The sequence below is a fragment of the Prionailurus viverrinus genome, chromosome B4, assembly GCF_022837055.1.
Source record: "Prionailurus viverrinus isolate Anna chromosome B4, UM_Priviv_1.0, whole genome shotgun sequence".
Classification (NCBI taxonomy): Eukaryota; Metazoa; Chordata; class Mammalia; order Carnivora; family Felidae; genus Prionailurus; species Prionailurus viverrinus.
The window spans coordinates 34,265,081-34,279,905 of record NC_062567.1 but is presented as its reverse complement, the minus strand read 5'-3'; the positions used below and the strand labels follow the sequence as shown (position 1 = coordinate 34,279,905).

Below are 14,825 nucleotides of genomic sequence, written 5' to 3'. Positions count from 1 at the left end.
GAGGAAAAGCGGGAATGGGGCGTGCCTCTGTGTGAATAGCCTTCCTATTGGCGCACAATCCAAAGGGCCGTGTAAACTTGTGGGCGATTGGACCGATTTCGTGCACGCTCAGTGGCGCTGCAAAGCTACCGGATTTAAGTTTTGTTTTTCGGTTGCGGGTTTCTGACTCGGAGGTTTAGTGTGGCGTGAGTACAGAGTTTTGCGTTTGGGATGCAGGAGTGGGGGAACGGGCCTTGGGCTAGAAAAAATCTGGTGAGGGAGAAGTAAGTGCGGGTCCCGGAAGAAGGAAGTTAGGATGTGCAAAGTGAAATATTTTGAGGGTGCCGGAGGATTGGGGAGCCATAAACATGAGGGAGTCAACAGCAGGATGAAATATAAAAAAGAGTGTAGAATTTGGTGTCCTGGAAATGCGCTCCGGTATTCCCTCATCCCACAATAGTCTAACCCTCAATTTCCTCATTTGTAGATTAAAGTATAATAGAAGTACTTAACCGAGTTGTTATGGGGGTAAATAAAATAAATGTCAAAGTACTAATCAAGATTTAATTTTAAGTAAACAGGCTGTATTAAAAAACAAAAAAAACCCACTTAAATGAGGATATCACAGAGAGAGGAGTAGAAGCTAACTGAAACCCATTAATTTATCTATATTGATCTTTTGGGAGGTACTATAATGAGTAATGCCCATTTTCTATCTGCAAGGAACATACCCTGCCGTGAGAGAAATTATAGCAACAAAGAACTCTATTATGTTAACTTTTAGAGAATTACAGATGGTGTTCTTTTGCAGCTACATCATTTTGATAGATCAATTTGGATCGAGAAACTCTGGAAAGAGATGGAGGTAGTTAGTTTTCAGGTACTAACTGGATTTCATTAAGTGAAGGGGGGAAGGGTGGGGGTGGATTGATGTATGTTCCAGCTGGAGGGAAGCTCACCAACAAAGGCATGGAGGCAAGAAAGTTATCTGCAACGGGAGTATTTTAGGGGAAGAGAGGGAAATTAGGGGAGATAGGTTTGGTCCTTAGATAGAGAGCCATGACATCTAGGCTGAGTTTCATTTAATGCATTAGGCTATGAGGAGCCACTGATGAATATTATGACTTTTAAGAATATGGTGCAAAGGGGTGCCTGGTTAGCTCAGTCACTTAAGCATCCAACTCTCGACTTCTGCTTGTGTCACGATTTCACAAGTCATGATCTCACATTCGTGAGATCGGCCCCATGTTGGGCTCTGTGCTGACAGCATGGAGCCTGCATGGGATGCTCTCTCTGTCCCTCCCTGGTTCTCTTTCTCTCTCAAAATAAATAAACTTAAAAAACAAAAGAATATGGTCCAAGGGAGACAAGGGGTGGGTAGAACAGTTAAGCCATTATAGTAGAGCTGGGAAGAAGATATGGAGATCCTGAATAAACATGGTGATTGCCCAGAGAGACTATATGGGATTTTCATATGGTTGGATGAAGGTCAAGAGAAGGAGTAATGAAATAATGAATGTTAATTTTAAAGTCCAGGTTGCTTATGAGATGCTGAATTTGCTTTGAGGTGCTAAAACATGCGTGACTTGAGTGATTTTTTTTTTTAAGTTAAACTTTTTTAAGTTAGACATTTCAAACTCCAGTGGGACATATAGGTGAAAATGTCCATTACATATTGGACATTCAAACCAGGGTATTGAAAGATGTCATTTGTTCATTCAGTAAGTAATTGTTAGTTACTCTGTGCCAGGTAGTGTTTTAAATAATAGAGGTAATCATAAACGCAGTGGGGATAATGATGTTCCCACAGAAATGGATAGAGGAAATAGCAAAGAAAGTTGAAGACAGAACCTTTTGAACCAAGAAAGGAAAATTTTCAGTAAAAAATAATAATCTCCATTTATTGAGCACTTATGTGTCACTGTTCATCCTTTTTATTCATTATTTCATTTAATTCTCACACCAACCTATGATATATGCTATTTTCCCCATCTTCCTTTTTTAAGTGTTTATTATTTTTTGAGAGAGAGGCAGGAGCAGAGAGGAATGGGGACAGAGGATCCGAAGCAGGCTCTGTGCTTACAGTTGTGAGCTTGACACGGGGCTCAAACTCAAGAACCATGAGATCATGAACTGAGCTGAAGTTGGACCCTCAACCAACTGAGCCACCCAGGCTCCCCTATTATCCTTTTTTTTTTTAAGTTTATTTTATTTTGAGAGAAAAAGAGCAAGTGGGGTAGGGGCAGAGAGAGGGAGAGAAAGAATCCCAGGCAGGCTGCACACTGTCAACTCAGAGCCCAGTGTGGGGCTCAAACTCAAGAACTGTGAGATTATGACCTGAGCTGAAGTTGGATGCTCAACTGACTGGGCCACTAAGGCACCCCTAGTTTCCCCCTCTTTAATAAGTAACTGAAATGCAGTGAGGTTAAATAACAGGTCTTGTTACACAGCTAATAAGGGACAGAGCTTATACTTAAACCCAAGTCTGTTTAACTTTAGAGCCCAAGCTCTCAACTCCCAATATTTTTTGAAAAGGTGGTCAACACTGTCAAATTAAGTATGCAAAGCAAGGAGTGACTTGTTGGATGGAGGGTGGGAAACCAAGAAAGCAGTTAAATTTATTCATTTGGATGTCTTGTGACCAAGAAGAATAACCAGTTCAGATGTTGCAGTAGAAGTCAGATTGTGAGAGAATAAAACTAAATGAGATGTGAATATAGATAACTTTTTGTAGATGTGCAGTAGTCATAGGAAACAGGAGTGAGGACATTCGCCGATCGGAGGGGGAAGAGAGGTTACGGGTTGTGGGAGGACTCTCTTAAAGTTCCAGGTTACTTGGGGGCGGGGGGGGGGGGGGGCAGCGCGGCAGGGCCTGGCTGGCTCATTTGGTAGAGCGTGCAGCTCTTGATCTTGGGGTTGTGGGTTTGAGCCCATGTTGGGCTTTACTTTTACTTTATAAAACAAATAAAATGACTCAAGATTATTAAAAAAAAAAAAAAGCGTTCCAAGTTACTCTTAAATAGTTTTAGAACAGTGGCATTCATCTTTAAGATGTCACCTGGATTCATAAAATGGGATATTCTTTGGCTATATAAAAGAGTGAAGTGTTAATACACGCTACAGCACAGATGAACATTGAAAACATTATGTTAAGTGAGAGAGAACAGTACTAGCCAACCGCAAAGGACCACATACTATATGATCTCATTCCTATGGAAGTCCAAAATAGGGAGATCTATAGAAACACAAAGTAGATCAGTGGTTGCTTAGAGTTTAAGGGGAGGGGGGCACAGGGGTGATGGCTAAAGGGTAGAGGACTTCTTGAAGTGATGAAAATGTTCTGTAATTGTGATGGTTACACATATCTGAACATACTGAAAGCATTGAATTATATACTTTAAAGATTTTTTTTAACTATTTATTTTTGAGAGAGAGAGAGTACAAGCAGGGGAGGGGCAGAGAGAGAAGGAGACACAGAATCTGAAGCAGGCTCCAGGCTTTGAGCTGTCAGCACAGAGCCCGACGTGGGGCTCGAACTCACGAACTGCGAGATCATGACCCGAGCCGAAGTCAGACGCTTAACTGACCGACCAACCCTGACACCCCTGAATTATATACTTTAAATGAATGACTTTTATGGAATGTGAATTACTCTATCTCAATAAAGCTGTTTAAAAAAAAAATGTTACCCATAATCCTACTATACCAACCCAATTACCATTTCTATTTTCTAGGTTATTTTTTACAAAAGACAAATTGGCCCGACTTGGAGAAGTTTTGTGGAAGGAGGTGAGTAGTCATTTTAAAGGAGAGAGTGAGAGGGGTGCCTGGGTGGCTCAGTCGATTAAGCCTCCGATTCCTGGTTTTGGCTCAGGTCATGATCTCACAGTTTCTGAGTTCGAGCCCTGCATTGGACTCTGCAGACAGTGCGGAGCTTGCTTGGGATTCTCTCTTTCTCTGCTCCTCCCCTACTCACGCTGTCTCTGTCTCTCTCAAAATAAATAAATAAACTTAAAAAATGTTTTTAAAGGAGAGAGTGAGAAAAAGAGATGGTATATTTGAAGGGTTGGTTGGTAGAAGAAAGCTAATCGAATGACAGACAGAAACCAGTATTCTAGCTAAACTGGGTAGACTGACCAGTAGAAGAAGATGTTGAACAGAGTCTTTCAAATTCATATTGAGGATTTTTAAAAAAATTTACTGAGCATCTACTGAACCAGGCACTGTTTTTAATGACTGGGGATTTAGCAGTGAAAACAAGAGATAAAAAATCCCTGCCCTTAGTGAGTTTCCACGATCCAGTGTGGGGAGTCAATAAGTAAAATATATCAGATGGTGATGAAGTAAAGCAGAGAAGGTCGGTAAGGGGATGCCAGAGTGGTCAGAGGAGACTCACCAAGAAGGTGACATCAGGACCCTCAAGCAGTGGGAACAAGCCGTATAAATGAATGGGAGAAGAACATCATAAATACAGTAGAAATGTGAAGTCTGAAGTAAAAATTTGGCATGTTTGAGGAACAGCAGAGCCCGGTGTTGTTGGAGCAGTGAGCAGGGGGAGAGTAGTAGGTGGAGTCACAGAAGTACTGGGGTAGTCGGACCATGTAGGACTTTGTAAACCATTTTAAAGATGTTGGTTCTCTGACTAAAACAAAACAGCTTGGAGGCTTTTGAGAAGAGGAGCTTTGTGGTTTGAATTATATTTTAAATAATCACTCTGACTGCTATGTTGAGAATAGACTGTGGGGGGCTGCTCTAAAAGCAGAAGCAAAGACACCAGTTGAAGAGGCTGTTGTAGTCATCCAAGCAATAGGTTGTGGTGCATTGGACCAGGGCAGTATTGGCATGAGTGATCGTCAGATTCTAGATATTTGGATGGTAAAGCCAATAGGATTTGCTCACAGGGATCAAGTGTAGCATATAAGACAAGGAGAGGAGTAAAGTTTCTCCAACCGAGTTTTTTGTCATAAACAACTGGCAAGATGGAGGTAGTAATTACTGGAAGGTAGAATTCTGAGAGAAGAGCAGCTTTGGGTGGTAGGTATTTATTTAGCAGGAGCTTGGTTTTGGACCTGTTAAGCCTGAGAGACCTGTACGACATCTAAATGGAGATATGGAATAGGCAGTCAGATAGGCATGATCAGAGTCGAGGGCAGAGCCAGCGCTGGAGGGAGAAATTTGAAAACCATTAATGTGTAGATGGTATTTGAAAACTGACACTTTCTGTGGTCACCAAGGCAATAAGTATAGAGAAAGATGAGGAAGAACCCTAAAAGTACATGAGCAGAATATTACATCATCTTGCTCAAAATCAAATGGGTTGACAAAGCATGCTCAATAAGACAATTTTCTCTAAAGTTAATAAAATAAATTCTCCTCTCCCCTCCCTCCTTCCCTCTTCCCCTTCCTCCTCTCAGTCTCTTTCCCTTTTTCTCTCCCCCTTTCTCCTTCTCTCCTCCCTCTTTCAGAGAACATGACTGTGAGGTTATCTTCATGAAAATTTCTCTGATAAGGTTGTTCAAATAGAGGAACCCAAGGTCTGTATTAGCAATGGGAATGGAGATTGTAAATGAACTTTTGTAAGTAGTTTTTTCTTTCTCTAAGATAAAACAATGGATAAAGAACACCAAATAAGGATAAAATGTCAGTGGCTTTGTATTTATTTTAAATTTAGCATAACTAGTCCTCTACCTTAATTCCCATACTGTCCCTTACTTGTCAAAAACTTTTCTGAATCTCTCTTCTATATCAGCAAAAGGATTGTAAATTTGTTTTGCATTGTTGCAGACAGTCTTCATATAAAGGAGGCTTTTCTTTTGTGTGTGCTTGTCCATTCTGATTTTATTTGAAAATAAGAACAATGAATGCCTTATGAAAATTCAAAGTCAGATTTTCAGGATTTGGAACAACTTTAAAGAGTGCTATATTTTATTTATTTTTTATTTATTTTTAAGCTGGTTTTTGTTGTTGTTATTGTTGTTTTGTTTGTTTTTAGTAATCAGAACACCCAAGATGGGACTCAAACTCACAACCCTGAGATCAAGAGTCACATGCTCTTCTGTCTAAGCCAGCCAGGCACCCCAAGAGTCCTACATTTTAGGACAGCACGTTCTCACCAGCAGGTGCATCTGATGATGGTGGAGAGGGAATGAGTCTGTGCATCCCATCTTATACTGTTTTTTTTCTGTTCCTGACCCCTCATTCTGAATTTTTGTGTGTTTGACAGGTGTGAAAAGGACAGAATGAACTTTACCCCAACACGAACCCCTGTCTCCAGAAAGTAAGCCATTTGTTTATTTTTGACTTGTTAAAGAATCAAGACTTCTGTAGCCTTAAGTGCAAGTTAACTTGGGAACTAGAAGGGTTTTAGAAGTGTATTTCCAAACTCTGGATTTAAACTATGTTAGACCTCATTTCTCTATTCTTACTATGTATTTTTCGGATTAAAAACTAGGACATATTAGGGGTGCCTGGCTCAGTTGGTTAAGCGTCTGACTCTTAATTTTAGCTCAGGGCATGATCTCACGACCCACATCAGGCTCCATGCTGGCAGCGCAACGTCTGCTTGGGGTTCTCTCCTTCTCTCTCTGCCCCTTCCCCGCTTGCACTTTCTCTCTCTCCCTCCTCTCTCTCTCTCTCTCTCTCTCTCTCTCTCTCTCTTTCTCTCTCTTAAAATAAATAAACATTAAAAACTAGGACATATTAAATGTTCATACCAGAATGCAGGCAATTTGAGTGAGCCTGGTATAGTACCTGTGGATGCTGGACGACAGAGGGAACAATCAGCATACAAACAGGGGACTTTTAATTCCGGTTCTGCTATTGCTACACAATAGATACATGTCATCCTCGTGGCCATCGCTCCCCACTGCAGAATCTCAGAAGTACCTCTTAGTTCATCTACTAGCCTATTTCCCAGAGTTGTTATAAATAAAACTTCCTTTGAAAACATGAAACATTAAGTAAAAGAGTATTTCTGTCATGAGCTTTTAGTGATTGAGAAAATACTAAGTTTTTTTTCCTTCCTGATAGCTGAAAGTAAATTTTAATATCTCTTCTGTACATGCTCACTTATTAAAGGTGTTGACCATGACCTTCGTTAGCTACAACTCTGGGCTTCCGGTATAAAGTTTCTCCACACTGCTGTGTATTTTGTTATGTTGTAAATTGTAGAGATTTAGCCAAACTGGATTAATTTTCACAGGGTTTCTCCACTTCTGGGCTATTTGTTTTCCAACTTTCATTCTTTTAGCTGAAGGCTCTTACTTGCTAAACTTCTTGTCTTGCCTTTGATTAACCTTTGACCTGGTCTAGTCTTGGTCTGTGTAATTCAGATGTCTCTGATGCTAATATGATTGTGTGCTCACTAACTAGCCTATTTTCTAATCCTGAATCTTATATTTCTCATTCCCTTTCTTAATAAGTTTGCCACTTATATACTTGTTCCTAAGAACAGTTTCATTTTGCAAATTATAATCTTAAACAAATGGCAGTACCTTCTATATACGCATCTCCATACATTTTTCCATTTAATGCTGTTTGGGTGATTCAGTAATATTTGAGTATCTCTAATTCACAGTTTCTAATAACTTTGAATAATGTTCCATTTATATGAATATACCACAATTTATCCATTATCCTATTGAATGGATGGAAGGCTTACCATTTTTATTGTTACAAACAATGTCATAAACATTTTCTTACATGTCAGCTTGTATATATGTGCATGAGTTTCTCTAGGACAAGAGGAGTAGCAGTTTTACTACAGTGTATAGTGTTCCGTTGCTATGCATCTGAAGAGCATTACATTTTCTGTTACTACCTGGTCTTACTTGGGTGATGTTTCATTTTTCTAAATGATCTTTTTATCCCTCTAACATGTATTTTGAATCTATCTTTAAGCCTTTAATACTTGGAAACCAGTTCACAAGATTTGTCACTAACCTGAAACATCAAACTTTGAAGGTTTATGAGCACCTTACTTCTAGCACTTTAAGAACATAAACCCCTTTTTTATTTAAGAAATTATAATGTCTCATAAACGTCCCCACAGTTTAATGAACATGCCCTCTGTAATGTCACATAGGCTGACAACTGCCTCCAAACATGATGTTGCCTGTGGCTTCAGTGGTCCCACCAACTGGAAGGGAAAGTCTTTCTTGGATTCGGTGGAGTCAACTCCCTTGCCTTCCACACAAGATCGTCTGGCTGTCCTCTGCCCTTCTCAGGAGCTTCTGGAATATTACCAAAAGAAGATGGCTGAGTGTGAGGCAGAAAATGAAGACCTGTTGAAGAAACTGGAACTCTACAAAGGAGCTTGTGAAGGACAGGTGAAAGAGATGGCGCATTGTGCCCTTTCAGGACTCTGATGGAGTCCATTCATTACTGAGAGAAGTGCCAGCTTGTATCATAATCAGATATTTTATTTAAAGTTTATTTATTTATTTTGAGAGAGAGAGCACATGCACTCATGTGAGCCAGGGAGGGGCAGAGGGAGAGAGAATCCCACACAGGTTCCATGCTGACTCGGGGCTTGATCTTACTCGTGAGATCACAACCTGAGCTGAAATCGAGAGTCAGATGCTTAACTGACTGAGCCACCTGTTCACCCCCCCCCCTTTTTTTTTAAGTTTATTTATTTTGAGAGGGAGTGAGAGCAAGTGGGGGAGGAGCAGAGAGAGAGAGAGAATCCCAAGCAGTCTTTCCACTGTCAGGACAGAGCCGGTTGCAGGGCTCGATCTCATGAACCATGAGATCGTGACCTGAGCTGAAATAAAGAGTCAGATGCTTAACCAACTGAGCCCCCTGGGCATCCCGACTGTTCAGGTTTTCTAAGTGTTGCCTGTCAGTTTTCTGACATCATGTCCTTCCTTCTAACCCAAATCCCATTGTGCTTCACTTCAGTGGCTGTACTGCCTGTACATGACCCCTTGCTTATTCTTCTGCTCTGCTTGCATAGCACAAATCCTAGCTATAACTTCATCTGGTTCTCCACCACCTCCTCGCCTAGAGCAGGATTTCTCAGTCTTGGCATTATTGACATTTGGGGCTGGGTAATTCTTTGTTGTGAAGACTGTCCTGTGCATTGTACGATGTTTAGCAGCATCCTTGGCCTCTACTCACTAGATACCAGTAGCACACCTCTGCCCCCATCCTCCCTGTCCCCAATTGTGACCATCAAAAATGCCTGTAGACACTGCCCAATTTCTCTTGGGGGCATAGGCAAAATTACCCCCCAGTTAAGAACCGTTCTCCTAGAATGGTCACAAATCATTACACAATAAAGTCACGGTAAACATATCCATCCGTATTCTCAGTCACTGTACAACCATTTCCTCACCTGTGCTCACCTGTGCCATACCCTTACTCTCCTCCAGCCTGCCACCCCTTCTTAGCCCACTTCTCTCAGGCAATCTTGCTTCGTAGTTCACAAAGGAAATGCCAGCCACCTCGCATGCACTCCCTTCCTGCCCGTCCACACACAGGTACCTACACCTCTGTCCATCTCTCTTCTTCTTTACCGCTGCAGGGGCAAGATGTCTCTGCCTGTTCAAGGTGAATTGATCCAGAACTGTCCCTGGCCCCCAATCCTCCTTCCTCCTAAGAAACCCTGTTTCATCCGCTCTGTTCTCTCCATGTTCTGTTTTTAACTTCTTGCATGACATTGGCTTTTTCTCCTCAGTATATAAACATACTCCAGTCTTTCTCAACTTAAAGGAAGAAAATGCCGTTCTGTAGTTATGCTTTTCCCTGTCGACCCTCTTTTCTCAACCACACTTCTAGAATAGTTTGACTTTATCACTCTCTCAGCGACTTCTTGACTGCAGTTTGGTCTCTGTCCTCATTGCGCCATGAAAACTGTACCTCCTGTGGTCTCTAGAACCTACTTGTCAAAATGATCTCTTCTCTTTGTAGCCTTTGCAGTATTTGTCACCATTGACCTTTTTCTGCAAACTCATCCTTTCTTGATTTCTGTCATTTTTCTTTCCTAGGTTCTGTCTTCACCTCTCTGCCCAGTTCTTCTCAGTCTCCATTCACAACTCCCTTTCCTTAGTCTTAACTGTCTAAGTTCTAGATTCCACCGTATACGGTCTCATCGTATTTGTTCGTTCTACTGCTACATCCGCGATGATGACACCAAGTAACTGATGGGGACTCCCTTTTCTCCCTGAGCTCCATGCTAACATGCCCACATCTGAGCTCCTTTCCCCTTTGCTCCCCTACCCACACATTCATATATGCCACTAACACTTCCCCTTATCTCTTCACTTGTCTTTATTCTTTGTCCAGTAAATGGTATCGTTGCCTGCCGCACTCCCCAGCCCCTACTTCCTTCATTTGGTAAGTGCTATTGCTTCTGCTTCCTTAATGTCACTAGATCCATTCTTACAGCTTAATCGCTCTTGCCACAACACTAGTTCAGACTCTTGTTACGCCTCCCCTGAGCTACTCTTTACCAGTATCCAGCCTCCGGCCCCATAAGTCCCCAGTCTGCCTCTCACTATCCACTCCAGTAAGACTGAAGTACTTGGAGTTTTCCAGATACTCACGGCTCTTTGATGGTTGTGTATTTATGTCTCTTTCCTGAGAGTATGCCCCCCTCCGCTTGTCTCCAACAGTTTTCGTCTTTCAAGTTCCAACTTTTTGGTTGCATTCCCTGACTTCCCAAAACCTTAGAGGTTTTACCCCTGCCGTGCTTTCCCCTCTACCGTTTTATTCTGTATGCTCTTTCATGAAATAATTATTTCATTTTAATTGTTGGCATGTCTCTTTCCCCACAAAATTCTTCAGCTCTGTAGCCAAAAATCATGCCTTTTTATCTTTGTCTTTCCAAAATTTTATAATCCTTATTACATAGAAAGCATTAAAAAAAAAAAAAAAAAGGTGTGACTAGAACAGGTAGATCATTTGGCATTACAGGGTTTTGTAATCTGTAAAAGATACGAGAGCTTTGATGTTACATGCAAACGTCACACTCACCCTGTAGCTTTTAAACCCTAGTCTATACGCACCTGTTGTCATTTGAATTCTGTGTTGGTGAAACCATTCACTTTGTGATATATCTACCTGAACTGAGCCACCATACCCAATAAGAGATACTCCTATGAAGTCAAATATCTTTTCAACTACCTTTTTTTTTTCCCTCAGCATAAACTAGAATGGGATTTGCAGCAGAGGGAGGAAGAGATTGCTGAATTGCAGAAAGCCCTAAGTGATATGCAGGTCTGCCTCTTCCAGGAACGGGAACATGCTTTACGCCTCTACTCTGAAAACGACCGACTGAGAATCAGGTGCCAACTAGCAGAAGGGAAATATTGGAGTTCTGTTTCTAAATTAAATGAAACAAGATAAATATCTCTATGGTCCTTCTCTTAGGTTGTGTTCCCCAGGAAGCAGACTCTGAGATGGATACGAATGCCCGTAGGATGGTTAGTAGATAGACTCTCAGGAATACCATCTACGAGCAGATTTGGACAGAGGAAGAATTTGTACTGTGATTCGATGGTAACAGTTAGCTTCAGCTGAGCTCTGAGGCCAGGACAGCCATTCAGAGGCAAAGGGGTTGAACATTTGTACCCCACTCATTGGATGTAGGCTGCCATCAGGGAGGGGATATAGACTTGGGAAAGGCTGCTGCCTTCAGCCTAGGGCAGTTGCTGGAGAAGCTCTTGGGTGAGAAGTGTCTTGATCATGAAGGTAGCATCTGAGCAGTGGTCCATGATGTGGAAGCATCCACTACTAAATTTTTTTTAAATTGTGGTAAAATATATTTAACATGAAATTTACCATTTTAGTCATTTTTAAGTGCATAGTGCAGTGGCATTAGGTATATTCACATTATTGTGCAGCCATACCACTATCCATGTCTAGAATACTTTTTCATCATCCCATATAGAAACTCTAAACAGTATCTCCCCATGTCCCCTCCTCCTAGCCCCCAGTAACCACTGTTCTACCTTCTATCTATGTATTTGACTTCATATAAGCAGAATCAGATAGTATTTGTCCCTTTGCATCTGGCTTATTTCATTTAGCACAATGTTTTCAAGGTTCACCAATGTTGTAGCACATATCAAACTTTCATCCCTTGTTAAGGCCAAATAATATTCCATTATATGTATATACCACATTGTGTTTATCCCTTGGTCCATTGATGGACATTTGAATTATTTCCATCTTCTAGCTATTGTGAATAACACTGCTGTGAACATTGATGTACACATACCTGTTCAGGTCTCTGCTTTCAGTTGTTTTGTATATATACCCAGAAGTGTGATTGCTGAATCAAATGTTAATTCTATGTTTAATAATTTTGAGGAACTGCCATACTGTTTCCCATAGTGACTGTACCACTTTATATTCCCACCCACAGTGCACATAGGTTTCAGTCTCTTACTGAATGTGCATACCAACATTTGTTCTTTATTTTTTTTAATACTAGCTATCTTAATGGGTGTGAAGTAGTATCTCATTGTTTTGGTTTACATTGCCCTAATGATTAGTGATGTTGACATTTTCTGACATGTTTATTGGTCATTTGTGTATCTTTTTCAGAGAAATGTCTATTCAAGTCCTTTGCTCATTTTTGAATTGGGTTCTTTGATTTTTACTGTTGTTTAGTTTTAAGAGTTCTTTGTATATTCTAGATTGAATCCCTTATTAGGTAAGTGATTTCCAAGTGTTTTCTCCCATTCTGAGTGTTGCCATTTTATTCTGTTGATAGTCCTTTGATGCACAAAAGTTTTTTATTTTTGTAAGGTCCAATTGGTATATTTTTCTTTTTGTTCCTTCTGCTTTTGATATCATGTTTAAAAAATCATTGCCAAATCCAATATCACTTTGTTTTCTTCTAAGAGTTTTATAGTTTTAACTCTTATATGTAGGTCTTTGATCCATTCTTTCTGAATTAGTATAAACACCTGATGTTTTAAAAATTAGAGCTAAGGTCTAAATGTATCTTACTCAATTTTAATTTGATGTTGCCATTGTCGTAAAAGTAAATCAGAAAGGAGGTCTTTTAAATAGGAAAATTTACTTCCTCTGAACACAATATGTGCTTACTCTATGAGAATTGCAGGGAGCTAGAAGACAAGAAAAAGATTCAGAACCTCTTGACCCTTGTGGGCACAGACACTGGAGAAGTGACCTATTTTTATAAGGAGCCTCCAAACAAAGTAAGTAATCTTTGGTACAGCATGGTAAGCATGGCTTTTATAAAATACAGGATGGGGTCCACAATAAGAGCAATTTTGGTACTTATTAAAGAAGATAGAAGGAGAATTAAATGTCATAACCCCTAAGTTTTCAGAGCACTTGCTATAATTACAGACAGTTTTATGACTTTATTTATTTTTCTCCGAAAAAACCTTGGGAAGTAGTATTGTTTACCCCATTTTATTGTTTGGAAATCTAATTTTTTTTAAATGTTTATTTATATTTAAGAGAGAGAGAGACAGAGTGCGAGCTGGGGAGGGGCAGAGAGAGGGAGAGACACAGAATTTGAAGCAGGCTTCAGGCTCCGCAGAGCCCAATGTGGGGCTCAAACTCACGAACCCCGAGATCGTGACCTGAGCTGAAGTCAGATGCCTAACCAGCTGAGCCACCCAGGTGCCCCTATTGTTTGGAAATCTAAAGCATAGAGGAGTAGATGTTTTGGGGGGAGATTAGAGAGGAAAGCAGGAGCAGAGTTAGTGTGGGAGCAAGTTGCAATACTCAGGTTTCTTTTCTTTTTTTTTAATTTTTTTTATTTTTGAGAGAGAAAGAGATACACAGAGCATGAGTGGGGGAAGGGCAGAAAGAGAGGGAGACACAGAATCCCAAGCAGGCTCCAGGCTCCAAGCTGTCAGCACAGAGCCCGACACAGGGCTTGAACTCATGAACTGTGAGATCATGATGTGAGCTGAAGTCGGTCGCTTAACCAACTGAGCCACCCAGGCACCCCTCAGGTTTCTTTTTTAATCTGAAGTTTCTGCTGATAATAAAAGTAATGCATGGTCTTTATTAAAAACAGATAGATTTGAGAAATCGATCATATAAGAGTGGCAGTGTCGCATAATTCTATATCCCAGAGATAAAACTCTTTTTCCATTCATATAGAAATATTTGTGTATGTATAGTATTTCCATTTTTATACTTGTATAAACAGTGCCTCAATGAGCATCTTTATGTGTATCTACATATACATTTTTGGTGTTACCGTTATTTTCCTAAAGGCCTTTGTCAAGGATCCCCTCCCCCTTTCTTTCAGCAGATATTACTAGATAACTCTGAAATTTAATTTTTTTAGTTTGTATTACCAGCACTGAGTTTTATCCAATTTGTTACTTTGTCCACTTTGGTATCTCACATACATGACATCCTTATATGATTATGGTAATTTTGACAAATTTGATATATGAATAGTGTTTGACCTACAGAAATAAAGCTAAAAAGTGAAATATGACATCTTATAGGGAGGCTAATTCTATACTTTTTTTTTTTTTTTTGCCTTTTCAGGTCAGCATTTTCCAAAAGACTATCCAGCCTGTAGGTATATGTGAACAGAATGAATTTTCCTCAGCTTTCAGAGCAGGTACTAGCCACATTATTATAAATTCTCATTGATGCAGAATTCAAAAACATAGTGCACATGATTAGAAATTTTTTCTACTATGTAGTGATAATGAATATTCAGTGCTCGCTCCGGCAGCACATATACTAAAATTGGAACGATAATGAATATTCATAGTGATGTCTTTGGTGGTTTCAGATTTCACTGAGTTTTCTTTCCTTTAACCTTCCTTGATGTTTTAATAAAGTAAAATAAAAAATACATAATTAACATGATGATAAATCATAACACAGACTTG

General features: G+C 40.1%; 1 protein-coding gene across 7 annotated transcripts in view; it reads left to right on the top strand.

Moving 5' to 3' along the window:
• The first annotated feature begins 70 nt into the window (after window positions 1-70).
• CCDC77 (coiled-coil domain containing 77) overlaps window positions 71-14,825 on the top strand; it is a 30,184-nt gene continuing 15,429 nt past the window's right edge. The window contains exons 1-9 of one of the 7 annotated variants that reach the window (XM_047867694.1): window positions 71-185; window positions 3,714-3,768; window positions 5,445-5,513; window positions 5,972-6,098; window positions 6,203-6,256; window positions 8,063-8,306; window positions 11,125-11,267; window positions 13,055-13,151; window positions 14,473-14,548. In XM_047867694.1, coding sequence (XP_047723650.1) covers window positions 6,219-6,256; window positions 8,063-8,306; window positions 11,125-11,267; window positions 13,055-13,151; window positions 14,473-14,548 — 598 coding nt within the window. In that variant the 5' untranslated portion in view covers window positions 71-185; window positions 3,714-3,768; window positions 5,445-5,513; window positions 5,972-6,098; window positions 6,203-6,218. Of the gene's footprint in view, window positions 186-794; window positions 860-3,713; window positions 3,769-5,393; window positions 5,556-5,971; window positions 6,099-6,202; window positions 6,257-8,062; window positions 8,307-11,124; window positions 11,268-13,054; window positions 13,152-14,472; window positions 14,549-14,825 lie in introns of those variants that run through there. The other 6 variants (XM_047867692.1, XM_047867698.1, XM_047867696.1 and 3 more) reach the window with 6 other exon arrangements.